Below are 15,772 nucleotides of genomic sequence, written 5' to 3' on the forward strand. Positions count from 1 at the left end.
TAGAGAGTAATAAATAGATCTGAATATGTGGGTGGTTAAATAGATGGACATATACATAGAACGACAGGCGGATACAGAATAGAAATAACTGTACCTGCTCTGGCTTTGATGCCAGTATCATTTTGTTTCTTTCCTCTGCCTCAAGCTGTCAGTCTTTGCTGGTTTGGATTAATCTCAGTCTCTACCAGACACCACTCTCTTCCAGGAAGGAGTCTCTCTCTCTCTCTCTCTCTCTCTGTCACTCTCCCTCTCTTTCTCACTTTTTCTTTCTCTCCTTTCCCCATCTGCACATTCAGGTCAATCACATTTCCTGTTTATCAGCATCCTCCTCTCTTCATCTCCGTCTCTGCGTCTCTCTCTCCCCCTAGTTTTGTCTCCATCTCGCCCGTCACGCTGACTCCGACCGCTGCGGACACTCCCTCCCTCCATGTCTTACTGTTTAAGTGGAGCCGTGTTTCACTCTGTGCTCTCCGTATTGTCGTCTGTTCCTCTGTCTTGGAAAACGGATAACACAATAAGAAGCAGACACACTTGGACATCAGTTAATTGAGCTTACTGGAAATCACAGGAATGTACTGAGAATGTGAATCAGTCCACAGATCTAATGAACTTGTAAAGTTTCCTGTAAGAATCTTTATTTGCCTGTCAGCGTAGGCAGTAGGCACATTTGTAAACATACACTCCAAACAAAGTTGAATTAAAAACTGTAAATTAGATCGCTTAGAGCAGACTGAATGACCATACTGGTACTCATGATACTAAATAGTACAACCAGAAATCTTACATCTACAGCTCAGATTCTGTGCTAATCTAGTTGAGCAGGATCTACAAACTACAACCTTGTGCACCTGAAACACCTTTAACAGGGTACTTAAATAATTCACGGTGTGTGGTTATGAGCTCTGCTGTGGGTAGACGATTAATATTCAAATCGTGTTATACAGTAAAACCAAGGAAGGGCGAGGCCAGAAAGGATGCAACGCAAATTGGTCTACAGCGAGCTAAAGTAATTATATGTAAGCATGCATATATGTGTCCGAGTGTGTGTACAAGGGCGAATGTCTTTGTGTGCATGGAGATTGGGTGACATTTTATCAGTAAAGCATTAGGATGCTTGTCACTCTGTCTTGAGGGACCATCTCCTATTACTATTAATGAAGAATTATGTCCTCGCAATCTCTCTTTCTCTCCAACCCTCTCTCTCTCTCTCTCTGTGGCTTTCTGTTAGTTGTTAATTAAATTTCAGCAGGGATGATTTGGCAGGAATACCCACTGGCTTTAAGGGTAAACAGCCTGGTGATAGAGAGGAAGAGAGTGATAGGTGACAGATGTGTGTGTGTGTGTGTGTGTGTGTGTGTGGGTGTGTGGGTGTAAGCGAGTGTGTTAGTGGTGGTGGGGGGTGATAATGAGGAGTTTTAAAATTAGAATTGATGGGCTCTTGGAGGGAACGGCAGGATTTCAGGCTCCGTGCCCAAAAAAATGGAGTCTGGTGCGACCAAATCTGGAGTACTTCTCAGTAGGTGACGTGCCTTCTTGTGTTTCCAAACCCGGCTGAGTCTTGAATATTTGCTGACTTTTCTCGTGGCAGAGGGCTGTATGTGTAGTAAAAGTAAAAGTGAAAGTACGTTGGTTAAACTGAAAACAGCTATGGCAAGATGTCTCTCATGAGCACATTCACTTGATCCACGGTGGTAAAGTAAATCTCTATGTAGACTTCTGTCATTATGATACACTTTCCTCAAGCAGCAGCCGCTTTGAAATTTGTAGAAGGGAGTGAAGCTAACGTTCCGGTTGACGGAACAAACTGAGGTCTGTTCCTTTCTGCTGAAGCATTACAAGTGAGTCAAAGTGGTAGTTTCCTTCCTGATTTACATTATTCTCCTCTGTGATGAGCACAGAAGTGGAATCTCAGAGACCTACTTATCAGACACTGGATGAGAGTTTAATTTTATTTTTGTTGATCGTTTCATTCTGAAACAGTTTATTACAAAACACAAGACCATAAATCATTTATATAATAGTTTAATGTGTATTAATGACACGTTCTTCTTCTTGTGGTAACAATGTGGTTTTGCTACTAGAGACTCACTTGGTTTGGTGTAAACAGTCACAAATACAGTAACTGGTAATGTTAACTTTAGATCAATGATGTGCACCTGACATTGGGTAAATTGTCTGGCTTTATGGATATGTTAGTAATAGTTTGAATAGTGCACCTGTTACACCACAAAAATCCAGTTTCTAAAATAAGTCAGTGTGCTGACAGCCGCTCTATGCCTTTGATGATGAATAAATACATTTTCACCAGATTGACATCGGTCAGTTGATTTTCAAGTTTGCTTGAATACAGAACAGTTTGTTGTACTGTATATTGTCCTTGTTTTTCAATTGTAAATAAACCATATATAGTAATTGTGTTATATTTAGGGATGTAGGTTAAAAGACTGCTTTTAGAAACCTGCACAACAGGAATTTTTTATTTTTTTTTAAATTAACAGAATCCCTCAGTATTGGCCAGTCAGTCCTAATTCTTCCCGTCAGCTAACACGGCTATGTTCGGTGGTTCAGCAGGTTTTGTCAATGTTGAGTTGTGACATAGTGGATGTTTTTAAAATAGACGGTGATGTGATCAAAGTGTGACAACCTCTTTGACTGTACAGGCAAAGTGAGAGTTGCTGACAACATTGTGAAGAGCTGAGACGTGGAGTTGAGCAGTTTATACTATATATGAGGAGAAGACAGAGGTCAAATCACATATCTATGATTCACAGTTGTTAAGTATTAACTAATGAACTTTTAGGAGTTTACATCTGCAGTAAGCATCACTTTCAAAGTCTGTACACACCTTCCCTCTATGTTTTTCTCACTGTCTCTCTGTCCATCTGTCTTTCTCGCCCCTCTCCTCGTCTCTCTCCCTGCCTGTGCATGCTCCATGACTCGTTCTTGATCCAGGTCATGCCCCTGTGTGCTGCAGTGTATCATAGCAGACACTGATACCTTATCAGCAGGCTTGCTGGCCCTCATCTTACTCCCCCTGTTCCTGCCCAGTGATCTTGCTATAGGTTTTACACATCTGTCCGAGCAACCATGCATTGAATTGTTGAGGACATAAAGTATTAAGCATTAGTGTTTCCCCTCTGTTTTACATACAGTGCATTTAGCACTTTTAGCTGAACAATTTAACATTCATATCAAATATATGGCCTTTTCTCTGCTGGATTTCTGATTGCTTTAAGTTCCTCCTTTTCTTTGTCACTTCACCCTGTAGCTGATCTACTGACAGCCCCTCCTGACTTGACAAATGCAGCTGCCATGTATCGTGGTCCAGTGTATGCCCTCCACGATGTGTCTGATAAGATCCCAATGACCAACTCTCCGCTCTTGGACCCACTTCCGAACTTGAAGATCAAAGTGTACAACTCCTCTGGTCTGGTCACACCACAGGACGATCTCGGAGGGGACTTCACATCCAAACTGTCTCCTAAGGTAATTTAACCATTGTATCTGTAAGGTGCACTGTTCATCAACTCGTAAAGTATTCGGTTAGAACACAGTCTGATTTTTAAATAGTCTTTCTCAAGTGTGGGGTTTCAGTGCAGGACGACAGCGAGAACTACTGAAACGTGGCAGCTATGTATTCCCAGCCAGAAATAAAAAAGCAAACACCATTAGTATACATGCCGCTCGGTGCCCCAGTTTCCCCTCTCTGCTCTGTCAACTACATGGCATACATACCAGAGTCAGTTATCTCAAATACAGATGAAAACAGTCAGTTTCATCATGGCACCTCTCCTCAGGCAGTACGAGACCTGAACTCACTACCTTTGAGTTCTTCGGATCAGTGGCACCTTTTTGATGCTATTTTCTGTTGTCGTGGATATTTTTAATTGTGACCCTCTTCAGCTCCTGTTGTGTCTGATGACCGACCTTGCCTGACTAATTTGAGGACATTTTTTTATTTTTGTTTTTTAGCCCGGTGCCTGTCCTTTACACACTTAGAGAAATTCTTGTCAGCTTTGTTTTGATGCAGGAGTAAACTGAATTTTAAATTCAACAGAGAAATGCAAAGCAGGTCATATTTTGCCACTTGCCCTAAGGTGGATTCATAGGTCTATTGTAAATCCACCCTCTTCTCACAGACTCTCAGCTCAGCCCCATGGCAGCGCTGCAAGGCTCATGCAGATCTTCCCTGTCACATTTTAGTTAATGGTTACCAAAAAAAAAATCTTATTAGAATGCGTCTTTACAGTTGACATCAACTCAGTCAGAGGAGGTTTGTCCTCTAGACCACATCACATGGATGTCTTGTTGTCCGTGTAGTGTACAGTTCACTGTAGTATATAGTAACTGTGATATTTAATTTAATTTACTTTCTTGTATATCGCAGACATGCAGCAGCAGGCGAATACATTTCTGTTGTTATATAACACTCCTACCATTTACCATATAATACCTTCAGACCTCCAGTTAATCCATTCTCTGCTGATTGGCCACATGTCCACTTTAGCCTGTTTTAGCACACATTCAACTTTAAATTTGTACTTTATAATTTTGATATTTTGGTTCCCAGGTAACACAGTCTCTGTTAGACAACAGCGACACCATGAACTTCCGCAACCACAGTTTAGCCCGAACACGTGACCCCTCCTGTACGGCTCACGGATCCTTCAACAACCAGGGAGGACACCTCATTGTACCCAACTCTGGTAAGCTGAGTGCTGTAAACCTGAAATGCTTAATGAAAATGCAGCGATTAGGGTCAATACAATTCTCATATTCTCAAGAATATTTATTTGAAATTAACAAACAATGTTATTAAAGAGTTATGTGAGGATATAAGTGAAGTGAGCAGGCACTAATAATAGATAATGTAATCTTCTTATAGATAGAAAATCTTGCTGATATATTTAAAACTAAATTTCACACAGGTTGCCTTTAAAATTGTCATTTAATAATTAATCGTCATGATAAAGTGATGATGGGTTGCATGTTCAATAATTCAGTTGTGCACGGTGAAATTAATAAATCCTTGATGAAACTCATTATTTCTGCTCCCGTCTATCCTGCTTCCACTCCACTCCCTCCTGCAGGTGTGAGTTTGTTGGTTCCAGCGGGGGCTGTTCCTCAGGGTAGGGTGTATGAGATGTATGTGACTGTGCACAGGAAGGACAGCTTGAGGTAAGTTCTTCTCTGTGGATCCTTTTCTCTGTTGTTCCCTGTTGTCCCCATTTTCTCTTCATCGCAGCGTCTCCTTCCACTGTATGTTTCTTGTTGTTTCTCTGCCTCCCTTTGTCTCCACTTCTCTCTCTTTCTCCTGGGCATTATCTTGTGTGGGGAGGCTTTCGCTGTGTGACGTGGGCTTAGGATGCACAGCAAGGGAGAAATCATTATTATTTGTAGTGTGTATGTGCACACTTTCTTTTCGGGGACTCTTCAGTAGAGGTCAGTTACTGCCGCAATTAAATTAATTAAATTCCCAGGAAGCAGTTACTGTCTAGATAAGATTTTATTCAGTACGGCAAGAAAACGGCACTGTCCAAATTTTAGAATCGGTGTATTACCCAAATGCAGAGCTCATAATACCCATTATTTTAAGATGTGTGAAGGAAATTATGATTGCATTGCAACAGATTGTTTTTTTCTTCACACCATGTTGTCGATTTAAAAAAAAAACAAAAAATTTTTTTATGAAATGATGCAAAGACAAAGCTTTTTCCATAGTAACCAACAGATTAGAGGCTATTTTTGGGATTACTGAAATCCTGTTACATGTACTATAATCCTTCACTCCCATACCCTGTGCATGAGTGTGGTGATCCTCTCTTTGAAACATAAGAGACAAGAGAGATTTCTATATCCAGCTCGTGTTTGAACATTTTCTTGATGCAGATTTGGTGACGGTTTGGTGCTCTCTGTGATTTCAGTCATTGATGATTTGCGCTGCCTTGCTGCTCAAAGTCAATGAAATAATGTTCCTTTAATTCATCTTGGAAATTTTTCTGTTTCTCTTCATTCCTTTCATTTTCCTCCACTAACAGAGCTACATCAGCTACATCAGTCGTTTGAAATTTTGAATTCTTCTAAAACCAAATAACTTCCACTAGTATTTAGTCATGCACATAATTTTGGTTTTATTTGCCTTTGTTGAGAAATATGCCCATGATCTTTGCAAAAACAACTCTGAATTATTGAGTTTTAATTAATACTGTTTCCTGCAAGGTTTGTATATTAAACAGTGTAATCAGAACACTGTTTCTGCAAGGATACCTTGCTTTTAATTCTTTTACATCTAATGGTTTTAAAGACCATTAGGTTGAATTTAATACTTTGACCAGCACCAACTGTTTGTTTACTCTACCTGTATAGAGGGGTGAGGAATTGACCACCACAATTTACAACAGTGAAGAGTCAAACTTTTTATCTGTCCTGTCTCCATCTCATTCGATAGCTGCCCAGCAAAACTCACTTATTGACTTACTGCAGCAACACGCGGCAAGCCAGAATCATGTGGCTAAGCTCATTAAGAGCTAACCACATACACAACGCATGTCACAGCACATCATTTTTCATAGATATGTAGCTCCACCAGGCAATACAATTGTAATTTGTTAAGTGATTATCTCCTCATTAAGTAAGTCAAAAGGTGCTGTTACAGTTTCAGTCGTACAGGTTTTATCTTTTAACTTCTACCCATGTGAACCCTTCATGAGTCAATAATGAGCTCCAGCTGCTAAATCGATAATACTGCTAAGGATTAGTGCCCCCCTGACACATGCCCAGCTAAAAAAAAAAAAATCACTGTTAAATTTTAGATCCGTCTTCTCTCTGTCTGTATGGGCTCTTCCCTAGTCGGTAAATCTTAAGCAACATGAGGGAATAAAATTACTATAATTGATTACACAGAAGAATAAAGTCATTTTCATATGCATTTTCCTTTTTAACTATTGTTTACACATGGTTTTACTTTTCAATTTACAGATGAAAGTAAGCTAATAACTAACTACTGATGGGGTTTGTTCTGTTTATTCTCACATTCATCCACAGTAGACTAATCTGTTGATGTACTGTGCCATACATAGTTAGCAAGTGAGCTTCCAGTACTCGAATGAATTGTAAAAAGCTGGAGCCTGTGACCATTAGTCATTTTCTGCCCATGAGCTGTGAACTACTGACTCCAGCAGAGGCCCAGCTGAAGCCCTGGTGTCTATACTAATCATCTGATTGAATTTGTGCTGCTCCGCTCTCGTCTGTTTTGCTCTGTGATTGTCTCATCTACTCTACGCCAGTCTATCCTATTCTAGTCTAACTGTCCACCTGTCCTCTTTATTGATGTCGGCCGAGATTCTCCACACATGAGCATTATGACAAAATAACGCAGACAAGAAGTGAAATCAATACAGCTTTCTGCAGTTGATGCTCATACAGTACTGCAGCCGCCCTGCAGCTCTTTTCTAAAGAATCATTCACCTCAGTGTTATCTGTCTTTTCCAGACCTCCAGTAGAGGACATCCAAACAGTGTTGAGCCCAGTGGTGAGCTGTGGTCCTCCAGGAGCCCTCCTGACCAGACCAGTGATTCTTACCATCCACCACTGTGCTGACAATGCACAGGAAGACTGGCTCATACAGCTGAAGAACCAACTGGCAATGGGAGAATGGGAGGTGAGTGCTCAGCACTGTACCTTTTGTGTTTGTGTGTGCGGTGTATGTTACACTGAGTGATTGTTACAGCCCGGGGTAGGACTACAGAAAATGCAAACAAAATCAGAACATTTTCAGTGTTTATTGTTAAGATAGCCAAGAACTGAAGTCAGCACAAACAGGATGCAACACAAACAACTGGGGCAAACTACACGGCCCATCCAAAAAAAGTCACCACCTGGATTTGACTAAGCAAATAGGTAAAAGCCTCCCATTGGATAATTACTGCATGGATGAATATGTTTCAGCTGGCAACAAGTTATTAACTTACCTGATGCAGTGAGTAGCTTCTCATTTCTTAAACTACCTGTCTGAAGACACATCCTGTGGTCGTAGAAAAGATGTTAATCTGTTTCAGAAGAGTTAAATTATTGGCATGAATCAAAAAAAGAAAACATCTTAGGAGATTGATGAAACTACTAAAACTGGGTTAAGAACTGTCCAATGGAAGAAAGTCATGTGGTCTGATGAGTCCAGATTTACCCTGTTCCAGAGTGACGGGTGCATCAGGGTAAGAAGAGAGGCAGGTGAAGTGATGCACCCATCATGTCCAGTGCCTACTGTACAAGTCTGTGGAAGTAGTGCTATGATCTGGGGTTGCTGCAGTTGCTACAGGTCTAGGTTCAGCAATGTTATGTGTCCAAAGAATGAGGTCAGCTGACTACCTGAATATACTGAATGACCAGGTTATTACATCAACGGATTTTTTGATCTCTGATGTCACAAGCATATACCAAGATGACAATGTCAGGATTAATCAAGCTCAAATTGTGAGAGAGTGGTTCAGGGAGCATGACACATCATTTTCACACATGGTTTGTTCACCACAGAGTCCAGATTTTAACCCCACTGAGATAATTGTTGAGACATTGCAGAAGCTTTTCGAAATAATGCAACAGCGAATGTTTGCCGCAGTCAAAGCTAAAGGCAGAGAGGCTTTGAGTGGTGCCAAATAAAACTTAAAACAGAAGGCTTCCAACAGGTTGGAAAACTAAGGGAAAATCAAAAAGAAAAAAATTAAAGTGAGCTACTTTACTTTTCAACACAAACAAGTTTTAACTGTACAACAAATCAAGTTTGCATCACACATAGAGGCACAGGGTCACATTGGTCAGTCTGCACAACACTCAGCTCAGGGTTTAAGTCCTGATCGCTTCTAATACATCAGCTGACCACTTAAGAGACACTGGTCAATTGGGATGAGGCTGCAAGGTGTTCTGTATAGGGGAACTGGGACTTTCACTTAGTGTAGCCTACAACACCTGGCAGATAAGCACAATACCAGTGAGCTATAATGTAAATACACCTAGATAGACAGTATATATGTGTTGTTTTTTTTCACACACCAATTATATATACATGCATACACACAAACATTATCCTCTTCACCAAGAAGAATACTCTGCATTACACATACAACATGCAGTAAGGAAGGAAAAAGAAAGAAAAAGGAGAGGAAATGCGGTAAACATAAAGTGCCTACAGGCTAGTAGACAAGTAGGGGGTTGAAGACTCCTATCAGAAGCAATTTGTTATGCTCCTGCTATATTCCTCTTCTCTCATCTTTCTTCTTATGTTTCCATCCCTCCATTTCTTTCTACCCTTCTCTTTCTCCCTCCTCCTGTGCTTCTCAGCATGAAGCCTCTACCTCAGCGTTCTGTTTTTATGTGTGTGTGGTGTGTGTGTGTCCGGACACGTGTGTGTATGTGTGTGTGCGCGTGCGCACGTGAGTGCGTGTGAGTATCCTTGTGGGTGTGGGTGATAAGGCTGTCTTGCAGCATCACTGTGTCTACAAGGCACCCGTATGCTGTCTTCTGTTGCTTATCACAGCTGAACACAATGTCTCTGCACAATTAGCCATGCATAAGATTCTCTGTGTGTATTTTGCTCTGTGTGTGTGTGTGTGTGAGAGAGAGAGAGAGAGAGAGAGAGAAAGACTTACGCAGAAGGAGTTGGGTGCAGAGTGGTTAAAGACGAGAAAAATGAAAAGTGGAATTTCATCAGGAAGTCGATTTGTTTTTCTCTATTGCAGTAGAACATCCATTTCCCATCAGAAAGTTTTCCCCCAAAACAGGGGGAGGAAGGTAATTGAATTCCCCCCACATCGGGGGGGGGGGGAGCAGCCACAGTTGTGATTACCAGTAATAACAGATTCATGCCATATTGCTTTCCTACCTCTTTGTATTGATTTAGCTCATCTGTAGGAACACAACTAGCATGAACTGTGAGTCACAACTCAATATTTGTGTCACACATTTGCGTGTAGGACACACAACATCCCTGCAGATATGTATGCACCCGCTGACGCGCACGTACAATTACAGGCGAACAGATGTGTGTAATAAGATTCAATTGTCATTGTCAAAACAAAAAAAAGACAAGAATGAGCCTTTGCATCCTCCTTCAATCCAAAGAGTCGGATAGATTTACCAAACATCGGGTTGTGACGACGAGCTAGTGAAATTCTATGAACACGCGGGATTGGACGCAGTTCACAGCCCAGAATGTGTTTCAAGGGACATCTTGATTTACTCTCAGAATTCAAATACATACAGCATAACCACATCTATATTTATATGCATTTTCATTTCGGTGCTTCAACACTAATTTATCCACAATCTGGTCAACCAAACATCCTATAACTGCTTTTCTAAGATAAATAACTAGACTGGACTAATTAAAAAGATCTACAAGCCAAAAGTTCAACATTTAGACTCTGGTTTTATTTTCTTAAGAATAAATGGCTCTTTGCATATTAGTGTTGCCTTTGTATTAAACATATTTGTTTTGGATGAATCTATTTTTTAGCACAAGAACAAAATCATCCTCATCATAACTGTGTTGATCATAATATGCAGTTGTTTCTCCTGTACATCTTTTCACAAAGTGAAAAAAAAAAAGTGCTGAACCTCTGGATCCAGGTGATGTTAATGTTGTGGCTGACACAGTATTTGTCTACTTACACTATGTATCCTGTAGAGATATGTTTTGAAGGTTCTCTGTCGTGAATAAAGCTCTCTTCAGTCTACTGTAGGTGAGAACATACAGTATATCAGTCTCAGACAATCATCGTGGACCCAGCATGGCACTCTGAACATCTAAAGTGTGCCTGACTTTGTGTGTGCGTGTTTCCTGCAGGACGTGGTCGTAGTGGGAGAGGAAAACTTCACCACCCCCTGCTATGTGCAAATGGACTCAGAGGCATGTCACATCCTAACAGAGACACTGGGGACTTACTGCCTGGTGGGCCAGTCAATCGGTAAAGCAGCCGCCAAGAGGCTCAAACTGGCTGTTTTTGGACCCATCTCCTGCACCACGTTGGACTATTACATCAGGGTCTATTGTCTGGATGACACACAGGATGCACTGAAGGTAAAGTACTGAAACAAAATGACTCAAACGCAATCATTGCTTTGTTGGGATCTTTAGTCCTCTGTGGAATTTTCTTCTCTCTTCGACCACCAATGGTAAAACTCTTGGCTTGTAATTTGCAATTGAAATAAAAAATAATGTTAAAGCTTAAAAAGGAGTGACTGTCTAAAGTCATAAAAAGAAGTTACATCACCTCTGGTCTTCTGAGAATGAGCTGAGGAGCAGTAAACAAAACAGGGTCAAGCAATGTCAAAATAGTGATGCTTTAGAATTTAAACAAATTCAAAGCACTGGGGGACCATCTGATACAGGAGATTAACATTGGTAATTTATGCATGCAGTGATAAGTCAAGTGTCAGCGTGGCACTCAGCCATGCACACCCTCAGACAAACATCAGCACACAGCTCAGTTTTAACATTTCAAACAGGCAATAATAGCTCGAAAACAAAGTTCAGAGTTGACTTTTTAATGATGAAGACTTTGTGTAGTATAATTGATCGGTTGGCGTTTCAAAGGGGAAGCCTCTGCTGTATATCTGCAACAGAGATGCTGCGTAGGAAGATGATGGGAAGGAGGAATTGATTATTTTGAAAAGGTTGTAGGAGGCATCAGAAGTCAAACTGATAAAAATGTCTGTGTGTGTGTGTGTGTGTGAGTGTGTGTATGTTAATTTTGTTCATTAAATTATATGCAGTTCACGAGCCTGTAAATATGTTGATGTTATCAGTATGTGTGTTTACCATTATGCATGCTGGTTACGTCTGTGGGGTACAGATGCTTTCTTACCGCTCTCTTGGTGTGGGCTTAGTTGATATACAGGAGTCATTTTGAAAAGGATGAGCAAAAATCCCCCCAGGACTGTGTTTGTAATGTATGACTGGAACAACTGCAGCATAGCAAAGTAAAAATGCTTCCTTCAGTTCACAATATAGACAAAGACATCACATGGACAGTATCAATTTTATTGTAAGTGATTTTCCGTTTGCTGGAATCTGAGACACTAAATAAAAACAATGACCCTTGTTAGGTGCAGTGCATCTCCTTTCAAATCAGCTCCTTTAAAACTACTGTATAAGGAGAGTTGACTGTTGTTTTGGCATGTTAGCAAAAAGAGAGGTGGTGATGGAGACGAAAATGTGCTGCAGCCTTTAAAATAATCAGAACAACCTTTGCATCTCCATGGATTCCTTTTATAAGTAACATGTGCATGGAGGTGATCTTTGAAGGTCAGTGGAAGTAATTTATTTTTACCGTTTTACATTACAGATATGTTTAATTTCCCCACGTCTCACAACAGCACTACTTTGACTGCTGATAAATTATTAATCCAGCTTTTTCTTGAGCATCCTAACGTCTCAGTTCACCTCAGTGCAGCGCAGTTAGCAGGGAGGAGGTGTGCTTACACAACTGCTGAGATGTGATGATATCTCAGTGAAAAACTTTTAGGTGTTTCAAGTGTTTGGTCGTGTTCTCCAACACATTCTTCTAAGAATTCAACAAGGTATTGTCTCCAGTAATTATGCAAGATATATCAAAGGCTCGGTGCCATCTCTAATGCTGTATTAAAAATAAATGGTTCAGTAAGCAAGATTAAGTAGAAGCAAACCTGTATGAAAGCTCAAGTAGTTACTGTTTTATTAATCATTATTCTGTGTGTGTGTGTGTGTGTGTGTGTGTGTGTGTGTGTGCGTGTGTGTGTGTGTGGTGGGGGTTGTGCAGGAGGTTCTTCAGATGGAGACCCAAATGGGCGGGAAGCTTCTGGATGAACCAAAGACTCTGAACTTTAAAGACAGCACACATAATCTGAGACTGTCGATCCATGATGTGCCGCACACGCACTGGAAGAGCAAACTCATCGCAAAGTATCAGGTGAGATGGATATAAACACACTGTGCAGTGTACTGTACGAGATGCATTGTAGTAGATGATCTTCACCTGGTAGATACTGGAAGATACTTAAAATATCCTGTGTGCACTTTTTAGGAGATCCCATTCTACCAGGTGTGGAGTGGAAGTCAGAGAAGTCTTCACTGTACCTTCACCCTAGAGAGACTGAGTCCGGCCACCACAGAGATCAGCTGCAAACTGTGTGTACGGCAGGTGGAAGGAGAGGGGCAGATCTTTCAGCTCAGCAACACGCTGGAGGAGGTGAGTTTGTGGAGTTTCACACGCAGACAGCAAAACAGACACGTTGGCTGCATGAACGCAAACACAGTGGAAGACGGCTTTGACTCACACTGGCTAAAGGGCAGGATACAGAGTGAACACAAATGGAGACAGCCACTCTTTGTGTGTGTCTGTGAGAGTGTGTGTGTGTGTGTGTGTGTGTGTGTGTGTGGGTGTGGGTGTGTGTGTGAGGGGGTCCTTCCACATCTTTCCACTCCTTTCTGTATTCCCCCTACTAAAGGTCCTAAAGTCACTAAGTTTTCTCTGCCTGTCAGACGCCCAGGGTTCCCGCTGTGGTTCTGTGACTCTACTCAATCATTTATACTGAAGCTAGAGGTCACATAACACGAGTGGAATAACTTGCCTTTGATTTTGCTAGGCCATGTAGCCGCAAAGTCACCGAACGCGTGTGTGTCTTCTGTGTATGCGTATACGTCTCTGTATTCGTGTGTGAATGGCTTCGGTCGAAGGTCAGACATTTCTTTTGGAATGCCACTGCTTTGAATTCTCCCATGGTGCTCATGGGTGATTGCGTTGCACTTTAGAGATTTTTAACCCTTGTTTAACCAGGTAGGCTGGCACAGTGGCAGTTGATGTTTCCCTTTGCCAAAGACAGATATAAGGACTGTAAATAGTGAAAAACTTGCAGCAGGATGGAGCGATTCATGATTTGTACTTTGCTATCTGCTATATCTCACTACTACCATTATTACTCAATGATGTAGTTTCGTACTATTTTTGATTATTAGCATTTACTGTATATTTTATCTAGTTTTACGAAATACTCACTAGGATTCCAGGAAGTGTAGAAGGTTGAAAGCATTTGATATTTCAAAAGACAAACAGAGCTGTTCCTTTGCATCAATCATCCAATCTCCAGCAGCAGAGAGCTTTCTGCTGTAAATTAGGGTTAAGTAGACGCAGTAAATAGTAATCATTCACATCAACTGTGGCAGTTGTCGTTTCCCTCTGCCAAGCCACATTCATTAGACCGCTGCCTCCTTTCAGCCCAAGAGTGGCGGATTAACGGGATGAAGGTTTAGAAAGAGACAGAGATCGACAGCAAGGAGAATAAAAGCAAGAGAGAGAGAGAGAGTCTGTGTGTGTGTGCGTGCAATTGGAAGCAGATATTTGTGTTTGTTTCACTCTTGTATTAATTAGGAGACTTGTGTAATTGGTCACACCGAAGGCACGGAGCAGAGAGACGAGCAAGGCACACATCCTACTGTTGGATTCTGAGTACGCAGCAATGTGCAGAAACCAAGTTTATCCGCTAATTAAACTTCGTTCAATTTAAAATAACTACTTTCTTTCTTCATTTGATGAGTTTCTTTCTATCTTTCCAGGAGCTCCAATGCATAGACACATCCCTGATGGACCCTGCCAGTAATATCACCACTTTAGTGGGGCCTAATGCCTTCCGCATTCCTTTATCCATTAGACAGAAGCTGTGTGGCAGTCTGGATGCACCACAGACCAGAGGGAATGACTGGAGGATGCTGGCCCACAAACTCAACCTTGACAGGTGACGCACACATACACACAGTCTTTTTTCATCATTTGTTTCCTGAATTCTGCCCTTTGGCAGTTTGCTTGGTTTGGGGCATCATTTATGCAGCAAGAAAAAAAAATCTAAAATAATAAGGCAACTCATCAAGGTGGCCTGTCTCACGTGTCTCCAAAACTTAGGCATGTTCTATGAAGACAATTGTGACTTCAGTCTGTGCAGATTAAAAAGTCAAAGTCTTATACTGTTGCTTATTTTATCTCATTAGGAATCAGATATACCATAGCACATACACCCACCAAAAGCCTTACCTTCTCTAATAAATACAATTGCTCACAAAAAGAATCTGTTCACTCAACTTCGACACATTTCAGTGTTTTGAACCTGGGTCCCTGTAGAGTCCCTGTAAAATGCAATACTGCTGGATTCCCATGTACCTAAAACAGTAAAGATTTTTGCTGCAGCGATTTTTTTATTTGCATCTGACTCACAGGTAACAGCCTTACTATCTCTAATCCCCAGATGTATGTCTCGATGATTCAGTCTGGAGGTTCATTTACCAGCAGCTATCCAAGCAGAGGCAGATATTGAGAGGATAATTGGGCACAAGTGCACCTCGTTGTCCAGACAGGCAGCCAGCTCATGATTCAGTCTGTTAATGTGGGCACCAAATATTCACAGCGAAAAATGGACAACAGCCAAATTGTTGTTTACTTCCACATTTCGGCTAAAAGCAGCTCTTCAAAAGGTGCACATTCGAATGGGCTAACAAGGAAAGAGTGTCTTTTATCCTCTCCATTCTTGTAACTTCCACGTCACGTGTGTTGGCTTTAAAGTAGAACTGGTGCTTCACCATCACTGCCACGTAGCCTTGATGGTAACATACACCATGAGCCACAACTTGAAAACCGCCCGGTGTCTTTAATGTTGTGGTGAATGAGGGTCAGTGTGGGAAAATTTGATGCTTACTATGATCGATAGGTGAACAGCTTGCTGCGTATGGCACTGTACAAACCAAAAGGTGGTT

At 41.2% G+C, this 15,772-nt stretch overlaps 1 protein-coding gene across 2 annotated transcripts in view; it reads left to right on the forward strand.

The window, feature by feature from the left end:
• si:ch73-72b7.1 (netrin receptor UNC5C) overlaps positions 1 to 15,772 on the forward strand; it is a 157,323-nt gene that overhangs the window by 136,377 nt on the left and 5,174 nt on the right. For both annotated transcript variants that reach the window (XM_026342900.1, XM_026342901.1), the window contains 8 exons: positions 3,269 to 3,486; positions 4,571 to 4,706; positions 5,091 to 5,178; positions 7,492 to 7,660; positions 10,838 to 11,071; positions 12,792 to 12,941; positions 13,056 to 13,220; positions 14,585 to 14,763. In XM_026342900.1, the coding sequence (XP_026198685.1) occupies positions 3,269 to 3,486; positions 4,571 to 4,706; positions 5,091 to 5,178; positions 7,492 to 7,660; positions 10,838 to 11,071; positions 12,792 to 12,941; positions 13,056 to 13,220; positions 14,585 to 14,763 (1,339 nt within the window). The remainder of the gene's footprint in view (positions 1 to 3,268; positions 3,487 to 4,570; positions 4,707 to 5,090; positions 5,179 to 7,491; positions 7,661 to 10,837; positions 11,072 to 12,791; positions 12,942 to 13,055; positions 13,221 to 14,584; positions 14,764 to 15,772) is intronic.

The sequence above is a fragment of the Anabas testudineus genome, chromosome 9 (genome assembly GCF_900324465.2).
Source record: "Anabas testudineus chromosome 9, fAnaTes1.2, whole genome shotgun sequence".
Lineage (NCBI taxonomy): Eukaryota > Metazoa > Chordata > Actinopteri > Anabantiformes > Anabantidae > Anabas > Anabas testudineus.